This window comes from Gymnoscopelus microlampas, assembly GCF_963454915.1.
Source record: "Gymnoscopelus microlampas genome assembly, chromosome: 19".
NCBI classification, from domain to species: domain Eukaryota; kingdom Metazoa; phylum Chordata; class Actinopteri; order Myctophiformes; family Myctophidae; genus Gymnoscopelus; species Gymnoscopelus microlampas.
The window spans coordinates 43631910-43648952 of NC_139956.1; the positions used below are offsets into that span (position 1 = coordinate 43631910).

Below are 17043 nucleotides of genomic sequence, written 5' to 3' on the forward strand. Positions count from 1 at the left end.
TACAAAGGGGCCGCGTGTGGGGCTGTGTGATAGGAACTGTCTTCTTTTTTTCTTTTTTTTACATTAACCACTTGAACCCTAACATAATACTCTGGTGGGAACATTCACCGAAAATAGCCGCTGTGAGCTTGTAGATCGGCTGTTTTCGGCAGAGAGATTAAGGTGTAGAGAGATAAAAGAGCCAAAAGAGTTCCATTTGTACACTCTCAGAGTTACAGACCCGTAAGCGGCTATTTGGACCCCTGGAGGTCCTCAAACCAGACTTTAAGAACCTGTAAAAGTAAACACAGTGGTTTCTAGGTCTGAGGTTGTGTCCGGGAACAGTGTCGGGCACCTGTTTGGACTGGGATCTGACAATGTAAACCCGATATACTTTGATGACAGATGTCCCCCAGGCCCCAGGGTTCTATACCCCTCCTTTTTCCCCTCTACACCAAATCTCTTCGTGAACTTGCAGATCGGCGGCCTTCGCTGAATGTTTGCCTATTTTCACAGAATGCTCGCCTATTATGACATGAGTAATGAAGCTAGGGTTCGTGTGGTTACAATGCTTCTTGTATTCATGCCATTACAAACGAGAGCACAAGGGCAAGAAACTTGTAAAATGAAACCAGCGATCATCAACAGAAACGATACCATAGCAGTTAGCTCGCAATCTATTTCTGGCGACTATAAAGCTTGGAAGGCACATTTAATAGTAATTTACTTCTCATTAAAGTGACAGATTGGAACTGCTGTGAATAAAAAACAACTAATGGGGCAAACCTCAAGAACAATGGCATACCTCAACAGTCAACATTAAGAGTTTGGGCCTTGTTTACGTGGGTTGCCAGGCAACGGAGGCATACTGTACCGTATGAAAAAAATACTGTTGTGATTTACTCTTGCGTTCAGCAGGCCCAACCCGTTTTAGTTGTACGTTTCTGTTTTTACTAGAATGACGGAGTGTATGTTTATTATTATATTTATAAGTACAGCAACAAAGGATTTAGCTCCTATCATGGCTCGGAGCCAGCTTCATGGTGTTTTCCATGAATACACATGGTAACCGGTGGTGGAAAGTGACTGTAACTGGGTACATTTACTCAATGAGTACAATTTTGAGGTTTACTTTGTCTTTACTTGAGTATGTCCATTCTTGAACACTTTATACTTTTACTCCACTACATCTCACAGACAATTATCATACTCCACTACAATTATTAGAAAACTGTAGTTACAAGTTACAGTATTTTGCAGACTTAGATTATTATTAATTATTATTATTATCATCATGCATTATCAAGTACGGTTAGCCCTATATAGCAGATCTACAAGTTGTGCATCGCGGCACATTGTGACCTTGTAGCTCTTCTGTTTTCGAAAGATTTCAAATCTTAGTGTCAAAGACGAAACTGAAATGGGACAATCTGCCTCATGAGTACTTTTACTTTGGTACTGTATATTTTGATGCCAATACTTTTGTATCCAGGCCTTTTACTTGTATGTAACAGAGTATTCTTTTTTTTATTATTATTGCTACTTTTACTTGAGTAAAAAAAAAGATCTGAGCTGCCCACTTCTCCCACCACTGCTAGAATGATGAACGTTTATTTTTGAAGGAGGGCAACAAAGGATTTAGCTCTTTATGATGGCACGGGGCCAGCTTTATAGTGCTTTCCATGAATAAACGCCGTAACAGAGCCACGTGTCGGCAGAGGCACAGCAACGCACTGGGGGAGAGCGGAGGGGGTGGGGGACGTGAAAATACTTTTCCCGTCACAAAAGCGCAGAATGATGACAAAATTACGAGAAAGTCGGGTCTGATAAAAGCGTCACTGAAGGCCAGAAAGAGTGCAAGAGACGGAAAGAAAGACTTGGAGGAGGAGGATTTGTGTCTGGAGCTTTTATTTTATTTTGTTAGTTGGTCGTACATTCAGGTTGGCCTGTGACCCAACGATTCCCAAAGCCAGCCTAGCCAAGACCCGCTGTGAGCCTGTGATTGGCTAGTAGTCGCTGTGATTGCCAGGTCTTCCTCATTCTTCCTTGTGTTCTACTTCTTCCGTACGCTTTTGCAATATGCCTAAACCTAACTTCAACTGTAAGCTTCATTTCACAAAAACTGTGCCTAAACCTAACCTTAACCTCACAAAAAATAAGCCCTAACCTTAACTCCAGTAAAACTATGCATAAACCAAACCTTAACCTCACAAAACCCAAACCTAACCTTAACCTCAGTAAAACCATACCTAAACCTAACTTCAAACCTCGCAAAAACTATGCCTAACCTTAACCTCAGTAAAACCATGCCTAAACCTAACCTCAACCTCACAAAAACTATGCCTGACCTTAACCTCAGTAAAACTATGCCTAAAGCTAACCTTAACCTCGCAAAAACTATGCCTAACCTCACACTAATGTAGCATTTGTCGGGACATACTCTGGAGTAACAAAAACAAAGAAAAAGAAAACAAAGTACAACCGTGGTGGCATTTGAACCTGTGATTTTGATCACACGTTTTTGAGCTGTCAAAGTCACTGTTCCTGCACGGTTTTGGATGTGATTTGAACCTGGCTCTGCCCTCTTTCTGGCAGAAAGCCAATCAGAGGTACAGGGCATGTCTTGGCTATAAGCTTGTTTCCGGTCTATCTGGGCTAAGCTGGCCTGGGAACGGTTACATGGTGGTTGGCCTGGTACCAGACCAGACAGGCTCTACAAAGTGGGAACAACAATCTTATTATTATGAAACACATACACACACACACACACACACACACACACAGGCTGTGCCTATGAAACCTAAAGTAAATCACACATCAACCATCGCATCACATAAATCCTACATCTGTTTCGAAGATGCCGCAACACTTCAATCCACAGCTATACGATGTCATAGAACTATGTTTTCTTTGATTCTTTTTTTTTTTTCTCACGCCGAACTACACAGCGGCCGTCTGGTGAAATTATGTATTTCTTTCTCTCCCTCTCTGCGTGTACTTAAAATAAATCTATGTAACAATCCAAAAGTCACCAGAGTTCAAGCATGCAATAAAAATCTAGAAAAATAAAACATTCTTTAAATGCCCGAACGTTAGTTTTGAGGTCTTAATAATGACACTTTTCCACTGGACGGTCCCGGCTCAACTCCACTCTGCGGTACTTGCCTTTTTTGGCTTTCTTTTGGGCAAAACGTATAGCACCTAATATTGGTTTCACCTGTGTCATATCAAGGTTCCAAGCAGTGTTGATTTTGACAGCAAATTTAGATTTAGTTTTAGTCATTGTCTTTTGAATACAGTTCCATTTTAGTTTTAGTCATATTTTAGTCATCTGAAATGTTTTAGTTTTTGTCTAGTTTTAGTCGACTAAATATCATAAGATTATAGTCGACTAAATCTACAGTTGATTTAGTCGACTAAAATGTATTGTGGCGGTGCCTTGATGGCGTCGTAATGGCTGATTTTACACTTGGTTGCATGCTGAAAATAGCCGATCTACAAGCTCACAACGCGTTTTTTTGAGCAGTGTAGCCACTCACAGCGCGTTTTTTTGAGCGGTGTAGCCGCTCCTATAAGTGGGGATGACCCATCCGTCGTGAAAATGTGTCTTTCGCTGTACTGTGATTGGCTGATAAGTATTCAGACCCAAATTCAGGCCAAATTGTGGCCAATGTGGCCAATTATCTGGAAATAAAAGTAATGCCTCAACTCCTACAATTCCAAATTGGCTTGTCAGGGTCCAAATATGATTATTTCTGGGGGTTCTGAAAAGGTTGAGAACCACTGCACTAAAGCTTTGGCCAGCCTGAAGGGGTCCTATCCACAAGTGGAATACAAAAGTGAAGCAAGCAGCAGAGTGGATTTGAGGTGATACCGTGCAGTGGAAAAAGTGTCATTCGTTGCGTCGGGGCATGGGCAGCAGTGTCGGTACTGAAGTGGGTCTCGTCCTTGTTGTTTTTTGTTTTTTTTGGGGGGGGGCACCTCTTCTGGAATGCCTCCAGTCCATGAAGAAACAAACCTCCAGCTGAAACCAACCGGCGGGGTTAAAAAGAAAAGTCTGAAAGAAGACAATCCTGAGACGCAGGATGTCCGTCAATATCCCTGAGACAAGTCTTCTGAAAGTCTTTCACACGTAGAATTCAACCACTTAAACCCTATATACTTAGCTGTCCGGAGTCCCCCTGGGCCCTATACCAGGCCCCCCACGCACACACACTCTCTGCTGTAGTTCTTTACCAGGCATTTCGAGGTAAGGGTTCATGTGGTTAAAGGAGCACTTTGCCCATTGTCAACCTTATCTTCATGTAATTGGCCCTCTCCAATGCTCATTGTAAGATGGTGCAATTTTTCCGTCTAGTCTCTCTGCGTCTCCTTGGTGGGGCTGTGTATAGTTTTAGGTAACTGTCTACCAGTGACATCATCGATTCTCTCTCTGGGGAGTTAGCGTGCTGAAATAGAAGCCATTGTTCTCCCGTTAAGAGGTTTGAAATCTCGTTTGAAATGACCAAACCTAGCCTACCAATGACGTCACTGGTAGGCAGGATTCTGAACTGTCCACAGCCCTCCTCATAGCGCGACACAGAGTGCCGCGCTATGAGCTTGTAGATCTGCTATTTTTGAAAAATCGTGAAAATGTGTGCAAACCTTTGAATATATGTATATTTTTAAAGCGAACATTTTTAACTCAAATCTTTGCTTCTGGGGGGGGGGGGGGGGGGGGGGGGGGCGGCTGGAACAAAATCTTTGAGATGGGGGTCCGCGGCCAAATACATATAATTTTGGGGATCCTTGACATGAAAAGGGTTCAGAACCACTGGAGCAGACAATAATGGTACCATCTTATAATGAGCATTAGTGAGGACCAATAGACCATATTCACACAGCGGCCATATTGCTATTAAGTTAATGAAGTGCCACCCCCGTTGCCACGGCAACAGGGTGGCACTTTCAATGTAAAATTCCCAAATGACCGCCGTGTGAATATGGTCAATTTCACGAAGATAAGGTTGAAAACGGGCTAAAGAAATGAAACGGAAAACAAAAGCAAAAGGCTACTCTTCCGTCCTCCGTTTCAACTTCCTCTTGGCTTTCTTCTTATTGCGCCTCCTCCTGGCCAGGTGGTTGGAGAGCAGGTTATTGTTCCTGTCCTCGTCGTCCTCCTCCTCCCCCTCCCCCTCGTCGTCCTTCTCCTCCTTGTACCACGGCCCCCACACGCCGCCGTTGTACTGCGGGTTGGAGCGCAGGTCCTTGGCCGGGTAGCGCACCGGCACCGCCGTGCGGTTGTACCGCGCCAGCCGCATCAGCATCTTCTTGACGACGTGCGGGTGCCGCTGCGACAGGTCCACCCGCTCGTAGGGGTCCGCCGTGATGTTGAACAGCCACAGGGACTTGCCGCGGTCCCAGTTGACGCGCTCGTTGTGCCAGCGGTTGGTCAGCAGCAGGTTGGAGAAGGTCTGAGGCGGCACCTTGGTGGGTAGAGCATATGAAATGATTACCTTCCATCCAGTACATTTTAACCCTGATTGTGAGATATAACTTTTCCATAACGCACCCAGTCGCTGTAGCCCGGCACGCCCGTCAGCAGCTTCCAGTGTCCCACGCGCAGCGCGGCGCGGACCGCCGTGTTCCACAGGCCGTAGCCCGCCTTCCACGAGCCGTTCTTGGCCTTGGTGTAGATGGGGTCGATGTTGTGGAGGATGTCGTGGCGCGGGGACGGCCGGCCCTCGCTGATGGCCTCCCACACATCGTACCTATAAGATTACAGTAATTAAAAAATGAGTGTTTAATTAATAATTATTAAAAAAACAATTAAATTATTGATTCATGGATTAATTGTTGATTGATTACACATTTATTATTAAAAAAAACACTGTTGTTGGGTTTGTATTTGAACAAACGGTTTAGCTTCAATAATATCAAAGATGCACACATGGTACTGCTTCTGTTTATTTATGACGTGGGCTATCGCCTTTCACCTCTGGCCCCCCGATGGTAGGGGGATTCTGCGGGACATAAAAGTGGGACAGCTATACTTTGTAATAATGATTCACATCTGCAAAATTCAACATCCTAAAAAAATAAATTGACATTCTAAGTCAGTGGTTCTAAAACGTGTTTCATGTATGAATGGTCTAACCCCATCCCTCAAAAAATGCAGTTCGCTGGGCTCATTTAAAAGAGCCTTAAAAAAATCACTTTTCAGGAGGCCAAAAGAGGAGGTAGTACCATTTTCCCGTTAGACAGCCGACCCCCCCCCCCCCCCCCTGTTCTTGTACATATCTTTCCCCCCTTTTTTATTCCATTGGCTGTACATAGTGTTATATATATATATATATATATATATATATATATATATATATATATATATATATATATATATATATATATATGTATGTATATATATATATATTTTTTTTTTTTTGCTGTTTTATTTTTTATTTCTTTGTGTAATGATATTCGAACTGTGGTGCCACTATATATGTCTATGAATTGAATACCAAGGCCCTCATTGGAAACAAGTCCGCAAGGACTTTTATGAACGGACCTGTTAGACAAAGTATTTTAAATGTAAATGTGTTGTTTTACATTCATTTGCCTAATAAAATATTCAATCAATCAATCAATCAATGTCAAGGACCCCCAAAGACTCCCAGAAGAGAACATTTATGTTAAATAAAATTCAACACATTTTTCAATTTGCCGGGTTGCCAGATCATGTGCGCATATCCCCCCACGGATGCGTCGACCGGGTATGGACTAGTAGACTCAATTTAAAAGGCGGATGCTGGGCCCTTGGTCAGTACGTACCCGTCCAGGTTCAGGTCCTCGTCCAGCGTCCCCTCCCCCAGCGTCACCAGCGTGGGGAACCAGTCCGTGATGTGGACCAGGGACCGGCACTTGGTCCCCTTGTTGACCAGCAGGGGGCTGTGGACGAAGCCCACCGCCCGGATGCCCCCCTCCCAGTAGGTGGCCTTGGAGCCCCTCAGGGGCCAGTTGCTGCCCCCCGCCAGCGGCTGGCCGCCGTTGTCCGAGGAGTAGACCAGCACCGTGTTGTCGTAGAAGCCGTAGCGCTTGAGCGCCAGCGTCAGGTTGCGGACCGCCTCGTCCAGGCAGGACACCATGGCGGCGTACTTGCGGCGGTTCAGGTTGGGGATGCTCTTGTAGCGCTCCAGGTAGCGGGCGGGGACCTGTAACGATTTATAATTTATGTTTTAGGCATTTAGCAGACGCAGCTTACAATAAACAAGGTAATTAATCAAATATATAGAGGGTCTTCAACAGCGGGTCCGGGACCCCTAGGGGGTCCTCAGAGTTACTACAGGGGGTCCGCCAAATCTTTTTTATTTTATTTTACCTTAACCACTCGAACCCTAGCATCCCTTTTCTGAGGAGAACTTTAGCCAAAAATAGCAGATCTACAAGCTCACAACGCTGCGAGGCGTTGTGAGCTTGTAGATCTGCTATTTTTGGCAAAGAGGCTATAGGTGTAGAGCGAAAAAAGAGCAGACCAAGTAAACAAAAAAAATTTAATCTGAAACACAATTTTATACGATATAGAGTAGGGGGTCCCTGCTTCATCTCTCTCTCAGCTAGGGGGTCCTTGGCCTGAAAACGTTGAAGACCCCTGGTGTAGTGTATCGAGAAAGCAGGATGCCATGTAAACAATGAACCTAGCACCTGTCTAAACTAAATTCTGTACATAGCTAAAAAAAAAGTAATTTTACTTTTGCTTTTCTGTTTAATTTGTACTTCTTTTGTTTTTATTCTAATGTCCTTTTATAATGTGTTTCCTTCACTTCATGTTTTATGTAAAGCACAATGAATTGCTCTGTTGTTGAAATGTGCTACTGCACAAATGAACTTGCCTCGTACATTCAACTATAGGATAAATACCAGGCAAACAACGAACCTAGCATCATGTCTGAATAACATGCTATCTGCTGTACAGTAAATGCACCTGCAGCGGCGAGTGGACGGCCTGGTAGGCCAGGTAGAGGAAGAGGGGCGTGCGCGGGTCGTGGCTGGCCAGGATGCCGACGGCCTTCTGCGTGAACATCAGCGTGGAGTACTGGCCGCGGTCCTGCTCCCAGGCCGCCTCCTCGCCCTCGTAGAGGTCGTAGCCGCACATGCCGGCGCCCTCGCACTTGTAGTGGCTGTAGTAGTCGCCGCTGCCGAGCAGCGAGCCGAAGAAGGTGTCGAAGCCGCGCTGCGTGGGCATGCAGCCGCGCTTGTAGAAGCCCAGGTGCCACTTGCCCACCATGTGCGTGGCGTAGCCCGCCTCCCGGAGCTTCTGGGGCAGGGTGACGTTCTCCAAGGGGAGGCAGTTGGGCTGCGTGGCGCGGATGATGGAGTGCTGGAGGCCCGTGTGGATCTGGTACCTGGAACACACACAGAGAATGAGAAGGAAAATCACTTTAAAGCATTACGGACGAGTCTAAAAATCTGTTTCCTGAAAAAAAAACATGTTGCTACCTGTATATCATTGATGCTCAAACTTTTTCATGTCAAGGACCGTTTTTTGTTTAAAGGACGACTTCACCGCTTTTCAACCTATCTTCATATAATTGGTCCTCACTAATACTCATGATAAAATGGTAAAAAAAAAAATCTACTTGGTCTGTGTCTCATGGGAGGGCTGTGGACAGTCCAGAAACCGTCTACCAGTGACATCATCGTTAGGCATGATTTTTTTTTTTCCAACAATATTTCACATTTTTTATTTAGATTTTTATTAACACGAGAACAATGGCTTCTTTTATTGCATTGCAACTTTCCAGGAATAGAAAGCCTGCAGTTTCTATTAGCTTGGATTCCCCATTGATGATGTCACTGGTAGACGGGACTCTGAACTGTCCACAGCCCTCCTCTGAGACACAGACCGAGTAGAAAAAAATTGTACCATTTTATCATGAGTATTAGAGAGGACCAATTATATGAAGATAGGTTGAAAAGCGGTGAAGTCGTCCTTTAAGGCTCAGCAGAGTGCTTCCTCTCCCCCACTCAAACCTGCTATAGGATGTCTCCTTAACCACTTTTCCGCTGACACTAATATAAATGAATGTGGTGTGATTGCGTGAAGCAACTCAATGTGCCATGACTTTGACACTGTTGAATGCTGACGGTGTTGTGAGCTCCCCTTCCTTCCACTATAGGAGTCCTTTCCTTCCACTATAGAAGGAGTCCATTCCTTCCACTATAGAAGCCCCCCAAAACCCCCGAAATGCAAAGAAAACAATGCATTATACCTATAACACAACACAAACACAATGGTCTTACACCTGCATTAGGCTACTATTCATGATTTTTTTTCTGGAGCCAAGGTATGGCACCTGCTATACCTTGCCATACCCAATTGACGCCCCTGCCTTCCACTATAGAAGGAGGTCCCTTCCTTCAACTATAGAAGGAGTTCCCTTACCTTCCAATATAGAAGGAGTTCCCAAAGAGAAACCTCTTATCTCCATATTCTAACTTTTATTTTTCTTCATAAATTAAAGCCCCACATCATACTACATCGTCACACAAAAGTAGCAGAGCCACAAGCTCGAAGCAACGCGTTTCAAGCTACTTTTGCCATTTTGAAATTTGAATCCTGAAAGCTAACGGTTTTGGACATATGAGGTTTCCACCCGACAGCGAGTCCTATCTCAAGTCCCATTTCAAAAGTATAGTGAAAATAGTCACAATGCTGTGAGCTTGTAGGGCTGCTATTCTCGATTCAATGACAATTCTGCAAGATTATTTTCTTTTCCCTGATTTTTGATATTTACTCGAGAGCTATAAAACCAGCCCATACAAGCGAGACCATGTTTGGGAACCACTGCACTAGACCAGTGTTGATTTGACAGCGAATTTTGATTTAATTTTAGTCATACTCTTTTGAATACCAGGCATGCAAACAGCCCCGAAGTGAAAAAGGTGACAACATGTTGTTTTCTTTCGGGTCAGGTGTCACACAATTGCCCTATTTGGGTTCAAAAAGGTGACTGTAGCTGAAAAGTGACACTTTTGCATGTCTGGAATACAATTCTGTTTAGTTTTAGTCATATTTTAGTCACCTGAAATATTTTACTTTTAGTCTAGTTTTAGTTGACTAAATATCATAAGATTTGTTTCGACTAAATTTACAGTTGATTTAGTCGACTGAAATGTATTTTTGGCGGGCCGTGATGGCATCGAAATGATAGCCGATCTACATGCTCACAACGCATCGCGCTGCGACGCGTTGTGAGCTTGTAGATCAACTATGTTCCGTCTGTGACACCTGTGCGCACCCATGATGACTTGTCTTAGTCCCTCCCAAACATTAGTATAGCTTTTATTTGTTGACGAAATTGTCAATATATTTAGTCATACTGTAGTTTTAGTCATCATAGCTTAGTTTTATTTGTTTTTCCTCAGTGAAGGTAGTCGACATTCATTTTTCGTCATAGTTTTAGTCGACGAAATCAACACTGCACTAGACCAGAGTGGTCAGAAACAGTGGCCTGACAACTTTTCTATTCTATGCTGTAACTGGCAGGGCTTCCAACCGGGCACGCTAACACGCTCAGCTAAAGTGGGTCAGGGCCGTATGAATATGTTTATACAGTTATTAACATGCTACCGTATGACATTTCAATAAAATAAACCAAAACACCGGTTGCAGTAATCCTTTTAAAATGCATCCAAAATGTATTTTTTCTCTCATAAAAGCATGCTTTCACAGTCCATTGGAGGGTGAAACCTGTGGAGGAGAGACAGAGAGGGGCTTTGTAGAGGGAGATTACCGCGATGCATTATTCAATCCCATTCTAATTACAATGGACGCTGTCCAACGCTAACTGATATAAGATGACAGAGGAACGAGAGACACACACACACACACACACACACACACACACACACACACACACACACACACACACACACACACACACACACACACACACACACACACACACACACACAAAGAGACAGACAGAGAGAGAGACGGGGGAGATGACAGAAGTGGGTCCAGTGCCCGTCTGGTGTAGTGTTGCCATGTCTGCTTATTATTAAGCGACTTTGGGATTGTTTTTTTGCAAAGTCGCTTGTACATATTGGTAGTTGTGGGTTGCAGTTTTTTGGGCTTGTTTCTAAAGTGCTGCTTATTTGGGCTTCCTTCCTAAATGCTGTTTGACCAGTGGTTCTCAAACATTTTCATGTCAAGGACCCCCAAATGAATATGTTTGGTGCCACTGCCAATAAGGACCAAGATTCTTTTTTCACAAACATTCCACATTTTGCCCTTTTGCATCTTGTGAGCTTGTAGATTTGCTATTTTCAAATATCAGTGCTCATTTGGCCTAGTCGCTTCTTTTGAGATCGTTGTCATAGACCCGGTTGCTGATTGCTCTCCCACAATCTGGCAACACTGGTCTGGCACACTCAGCGCAGTGTTCCACAGACGTCCAACATCAACATGACAGTGTGTGTTTTGGTGGTAACGCTGATCATAGGAGGGGCCCGGGTACCGGTGGGACGGAGAGTTGATGAGAAAATGAAGAGCCGTCACTCACAGCGGGGCCAGGAAGCGGACCTGTGACCTGAAGCTAATGAAGTGCCATATGAAGAGAGGAGAGGAGAGGAGAGGAGAGGCAGCCATGCTGCCATCATGGAGAGAGGAGAGGAGAGGCAGCCATGCTGCCATCAGGGCACAGAGCTGTGTTGACTCAAGCCTCATACTAGAGAGGAGAGGAGCAGGGACGTCACGGGCTCTCAGAAGGTGGGGGGGGTGGTCGGTGGACTATACCCCTTACTTTACACTTTGGCTATTTTTGAAAAGGCGTGAAAAACATTTGTAACTGTCAAATGTAAACAAATTGTTTGTTTTTTTTAAGTTTTTTTGGGCGGATTTTGTTAGTTTTTTTCCCCTGTTTTGGTTACTTTATTTCAGTTATAGGGTTAGGGTTAGGTTATTTAATTCTTATTTTTGCCTGATTTTACCGATGTATTATCCAAAAGAAAAAAAAAATATATATATATATATATATATATATATATATATATATATATATATATATATATATATATATATATATATATATATATATATATATATATATATATATATATTTTTTTTTTTTACAAAAAGTGGGGGGTATGAAATCACGGATCTGTGAGATTGAGGGTGTCGCGTCGTACGCACAGTGAATGGCCGTGACGCGCCTGGAGAGGCAGCCATGCTGCCATCAAGGCACAGAGCTGTGTTGACTCAAGCCTCGTACTAGTGCTAGCGATGGGAGAACAATGACATAGATCTATCTGTTGACTAAATACAGGGACTTCCTATAGAGTCAGTGGTTCTTAAACATGTGGGTCGGGACCCCCAGTGGGGTCCCTACATGATTTTGGGGGGGTCCCCAGGTGATCAGCTTAATGTGCAACATTGTTTTCTCACTCAGTAAACAAACCAAAATACAGTATAAGTGCATACAGGGTATCAGCACATCTCTAAAGTGACAATTTCATGACTTTAAGACCTTTTTAATACCTCTGAAATATATATATTTTTTAAAACTATATAGTATACAAGCTTGTAGATCTGCTATTTTCACAATATTTATCAGTGGAACCGAGTCAAACACATGTTATGCCTCAACTCTATTACATTCAAATACGATTATTTTGGGGGGGGGGGTCCCCAGTTCAAATATGATTATTTTGGGGGTTCATGGCCTGAAAAGGTTGAGAACCACTGTTATAGAGGGTAGAGCCCGAACCATGCCACATGTTTGGGTCTGATGCCGATCCTTGGAGAGTACCTATATACAGATGAGCCACTTCAAAACTTCACATGTCCTGCCATCGCCAAGACAGTACATTTTCAGGGGATTCCCAGGGCAATAAGAGGGACAAAGAAGGGCATTTAAAATGCTGAATTATTTTGATGATCACTGCTTTTATGATGCTAATTAATTTGAGCAACTGGTCAAATCACCTTTCGCCTCATAATGAGTCTGACACCTTCTTAAACACACATTCTTTTGTTCTCATGTATATGGATGTCTGTTGAAGGGAAAAACGGGGGTGTGTAGTGACAACTTCTTTTCAGGGGCAAAACAGTGCATTTTAAGGGCAGAAAAGGGAGGAAAAAAATGCCTTTTCAGGGGACTTTCAGGGAAAGAACAGTAACGTGTGAAGTTTTGAAGTGGCACATCTGTATATATATATATATATATATATATATATATATATATATATATATATATATATCCCCTCTACAGCAGATCTCTTTGACGGAAATACTGTATCTACAAGCTTACAACAGCCGGCGATGTGATGCGATGTGTTTTAAGAGAGCTGTGATAACTGACATGTCCACACATGTCCAATGTGTGGTCACGCTTCACACTCAACAGGCTCACAATTAAACCATTGACAACCAGTAGCTGCTTCTCTGAAACCTTTCCCCCGTGTTTGAACCTCACACAGGAGTTCTGAATCCTTTTCAGATGCATGTCTTCCTGTAAAGGTTTTGATTAACACCAATGACATCATGTTTGCTGTAACTTTCCAATTCACCTATTGTCAGCCTTCGGATTGGTCCCATGACTAACCAACCAGCAGGGAGAGAAAACATTTGAAAAACATTTTTCAAGAAGAAAAAAACAACAAAAAAAAACGAATACAAATACGTGATACCGACTGATACTACTAGGACCGAGTTTAAAATAATAATTGAATACAAAGTTCAATAGCAGTTGATGGAGAGAGCGAGAGAGAGAGAGAGAGAGAGAGAGAGAGAGAGAGAGAGAGAGAGAGAGAGAGAGAGAAAGGGGAATCTGTTGGGGCGTGGGAAGAGGGGCATTGCCACGGGCGGGACTCGACAAAGAATTGAATTGGCATCTGGGACAGCTGTATCTGTTGTGTATACAGAGTCTTAACAACTTAAACCCTGTATAGTCCATTGCACAGTACATCAGAAGTGTTCGCCTACTTTCGCCAAACCCAAGCGTCCGTCTATTACAATCTTCCCAGAATAGGGGCCCTGTGTTTCAATGAGAGGAGGTTTTCTTTAATCTAACAAATCTAGTGGTGGAAAGTAACTAGTTACATGTACCCAAGTATTGTACTTAAGTATACATTTGAGGTATCTTTACTTTACTGGAGTATTTCCAATATTGAATAGGCCTACTTTTACTTCTACTCCACTACATCTCAGAGGCAAATATTGTACTTTTACTCCACTACGGTTATTTAAAAACTTTAGTTACAGTTACTTTGTCAATTTTGATTATTATTACAAAACAAGCATTAACCATTTCCTCCCTATATACTTTAGCTATTTGAAAATAGGCGGTCTACAAACTCACAATGTGCCACAAAGCGATGCATTGTGAGCTTGTAGATCAGCTATTTTCTAAATATTTTCACGTATTTTGAACGCTTGTGAAATGGGACATTCTGTTGGTACTGTAAGTATATTTCGATACCAATACTTTTGTACTTTCACTCAAGTCAATTTTGAATACCGGACTTTTACCTGTAACATAGTATTTCTACATGGTGGTATTGCTACTTTTACTCAAGCAAGACAATTGAGTACCTCTTCCACCAAGTCCACGGCCAAATTAATAACCTTCCCCGGCTAAGGGGCCCTATGCTTCAATCAGAGGAGGGTTTTCTTTAATCTAACAAAGCTACTATAACGTTTCAATTGCATTGAACCCATAACATCCACAGCTACAACTCTTTGAAGCACAACCAATCAGAGAGATCCGTCAAGCGTTTTTTTTTCTTCTTTTCTTTACAAAGCCAGTCTGCTGACACCGTGACGGATTCCTGGCCAGTCTCTCCTCCAGACAGGAGAGAGAGGAGGAGAGAGAGAGCAACAAAAGCCTCTTTTTAAAAACGCACACACACACACACACACCGGCGTCCCAAAATCCATGACGGTGACGTCCCACCCTGCTGGCACAGGCTCCGGGGGAATGGAGGGGCTTTTTGGATGACTCTGCTGTAGTTACACTACCAGGTAGCATTACCTCTGACCTCATGTCTGTCTGTCTGTCTATCTGTCTGAATCTGCTGAATAAGTCTGGTTATTTACTCACATGAACATGAACGATATGCAGTAAATCCTGTATACTTTTTTTTTACAGTATTATACAATAGTAAAAACGGATTATAAAATGTATAATACTAGAGGTTCGGGGCGCTGCGCGCCCATCCCGTCTATCCGCTGCGCTTTATAAATTGTGACTTTTTTGGACATACAAGGTTTCCACCCGACATCAGCGATATATAAAAAGTTCTATAATAGATTAAATCATACATTGTTGTAGCAAAATCTATATTATGCTTAAGTGGCTCATTTGAGTGACATGGTTGGCTCTCCAGACATCGCAAAGGTTTTCCCACTTAAATGAATCCTCTCCTGGGCTGCGTGAAGTCATACATCAAATGCCAGCAGCTTACTGGAGTGTAAAAACAGAGAAGAACATGTTTTTCTACCCCTGGAGCCTTGATAAGTCACAGATAGAGAAACAAATCAATTATAAACTGATGTCAAGATGATTACAATGATTTTTCAATCGGTCCTCCTGTAATTTAATCTGTGTTGACACACAGCCAGCAGGGCTACTACACATCAGTGGTGGAAGTAGAAGGATACTCCAATGTTTTACTTAAAGGAGTGCTAATTGTCAACCTTATCATAGACTCAGTTTTGATCAACACATTCCATCTATCCATACACGTTCTCAGCAAAGACTTCATGTAAATCCGTAAGTTAAGATCAATGTCTGTTGCCCCTCATCTTCTGTTATGACTGTACAAAAGCATTATTCAACCTGTTCTCACTATATTGTCCATGTCTAACAAAGACAAGCTCTTCAGTATTACCCGTATTGCCTCTAAGATTGTCGGTCTTCCCACACCCACACTTTCAGATATGAACAATAAAGCCATCACACGTTTAGCACTCACAATAGCAAATGACACTTTTATCATCCCCTACATCGTCACTTGGATGAAGATACAGAACTTTGAAATGGTAAAAAGTTTGTTTTAGTAGGAGTTTTGTCCCTTCAGCCATACTTTTAGGCCCGAAGACCCAAAACAACCGAAAATGTGTTATTATGTGCTTATAATGATGAATAATAATTAGCATAGGCAAAAACGTCGGGCCAGGTCGGGTAGGGTCGGGTTCGGGCAGAATTATTTGAGAACTCTAATTGTCTTGGTGTTATGTTCAGTGGTGTTTTGGTCCTTGGACGGGACACCATGGCATGTGGCCAGTATTTTTTTCCACACGCAGGTATGGCATGGTACGGTGCACGCGCGTGCACCCCACCGCCGTACCATACTGCCGGGGAAAAAAGAATCACCATTACACCACCGGTTCTGTTCTTATGTGCTATGTTGTTTTGTGCTGTATGGTTATGTGTTTTTCTGTTGGAACAGACCGTGAAGGTGAATATCCATGAGGGGACAGTAAATATTATTATTATTATTCTCTTCATACAACTGGTCCTCACTAATGCTCATTAGAAGTTGGCACAATTTCTGTCAGAGGTGGTCTTGCTCGGCCATTCGTCGTATAACAAATCATGTAGGGCAATTTCAGTTCATTTGTCACTGATGCTTATCTTCAAATGCCTTGTCGTGTGAGATTTCCGCACATGAGGTTGAAGTAAACACAAACCAGTCGACCATGCACCCATAAACCCTAAGAGAGCAGGAGGGATGTCCTGATTCAGCTGTGCTATGTGGAGGAGAGTCTGTCCGTGTGTGTGTGGGGTTTCTTGAAAAATGTAAATGCTCAAGTAAAGCATGCAAAAGTACCTCAAAATTGTACTGAAGTACTCAGTTACTTTCCACCACTAGCCAGGGACGCGGTAGTGAAAATAAGTAGCTGGGTTTTAGGCTCTGAAAGACGAGGCTCCAGGGTTTTGGACGAGCCCCCAAGAGAGAGAGCTATCCAAAGCTCCACCACTGGCTCTGCACCCCGAGGGAGCTGAGCCAGAGCAAAGCACTAGCACTGCCACAAAAAAGTGTTCATTTAACTTTGCAGAGTGAAAACTAGACCCGTAAGGGTCA

The 17043-nt window shown here is 43.1% G+C and overlaps 1 protein-coding gene across 2 annotated transcripts in view; it reads right to left on the reverse strand.

The window, feature by feature from the left end:
- Positions 1-4744: 4744 nt before the first annotated feature.
- arsj (arylsulfatase family, member J) overlaps positions 4745-17043 on the reverse strand; it is a 37716-nt gene continuing 25417 nt past the window's right edge. For both annotated transcript variants that reach the window (XM_084042177.1, XM_084042176.1), the window contains exons 3-6: positions 7937-8357; positions 6787-7166; positions 5531-5729; positions 4745-5444 (exon numbers count right to left, since the gene is read on the reverse strand). In XM_084042177.1, coding sequence (XP_083898303.1) covers positions 5031-5444; positions 5531-5729; positions 6787-7166; positions 7937-8357 — 1414 coding nt within the window. In that variant the 3' untranslated portion in view covers positions 4745-5030. The remainder of the gene's footprint in view (positions 5445-5530; positions 5730-6786; positions 7167-7936; positions 8358-17043) is intronic.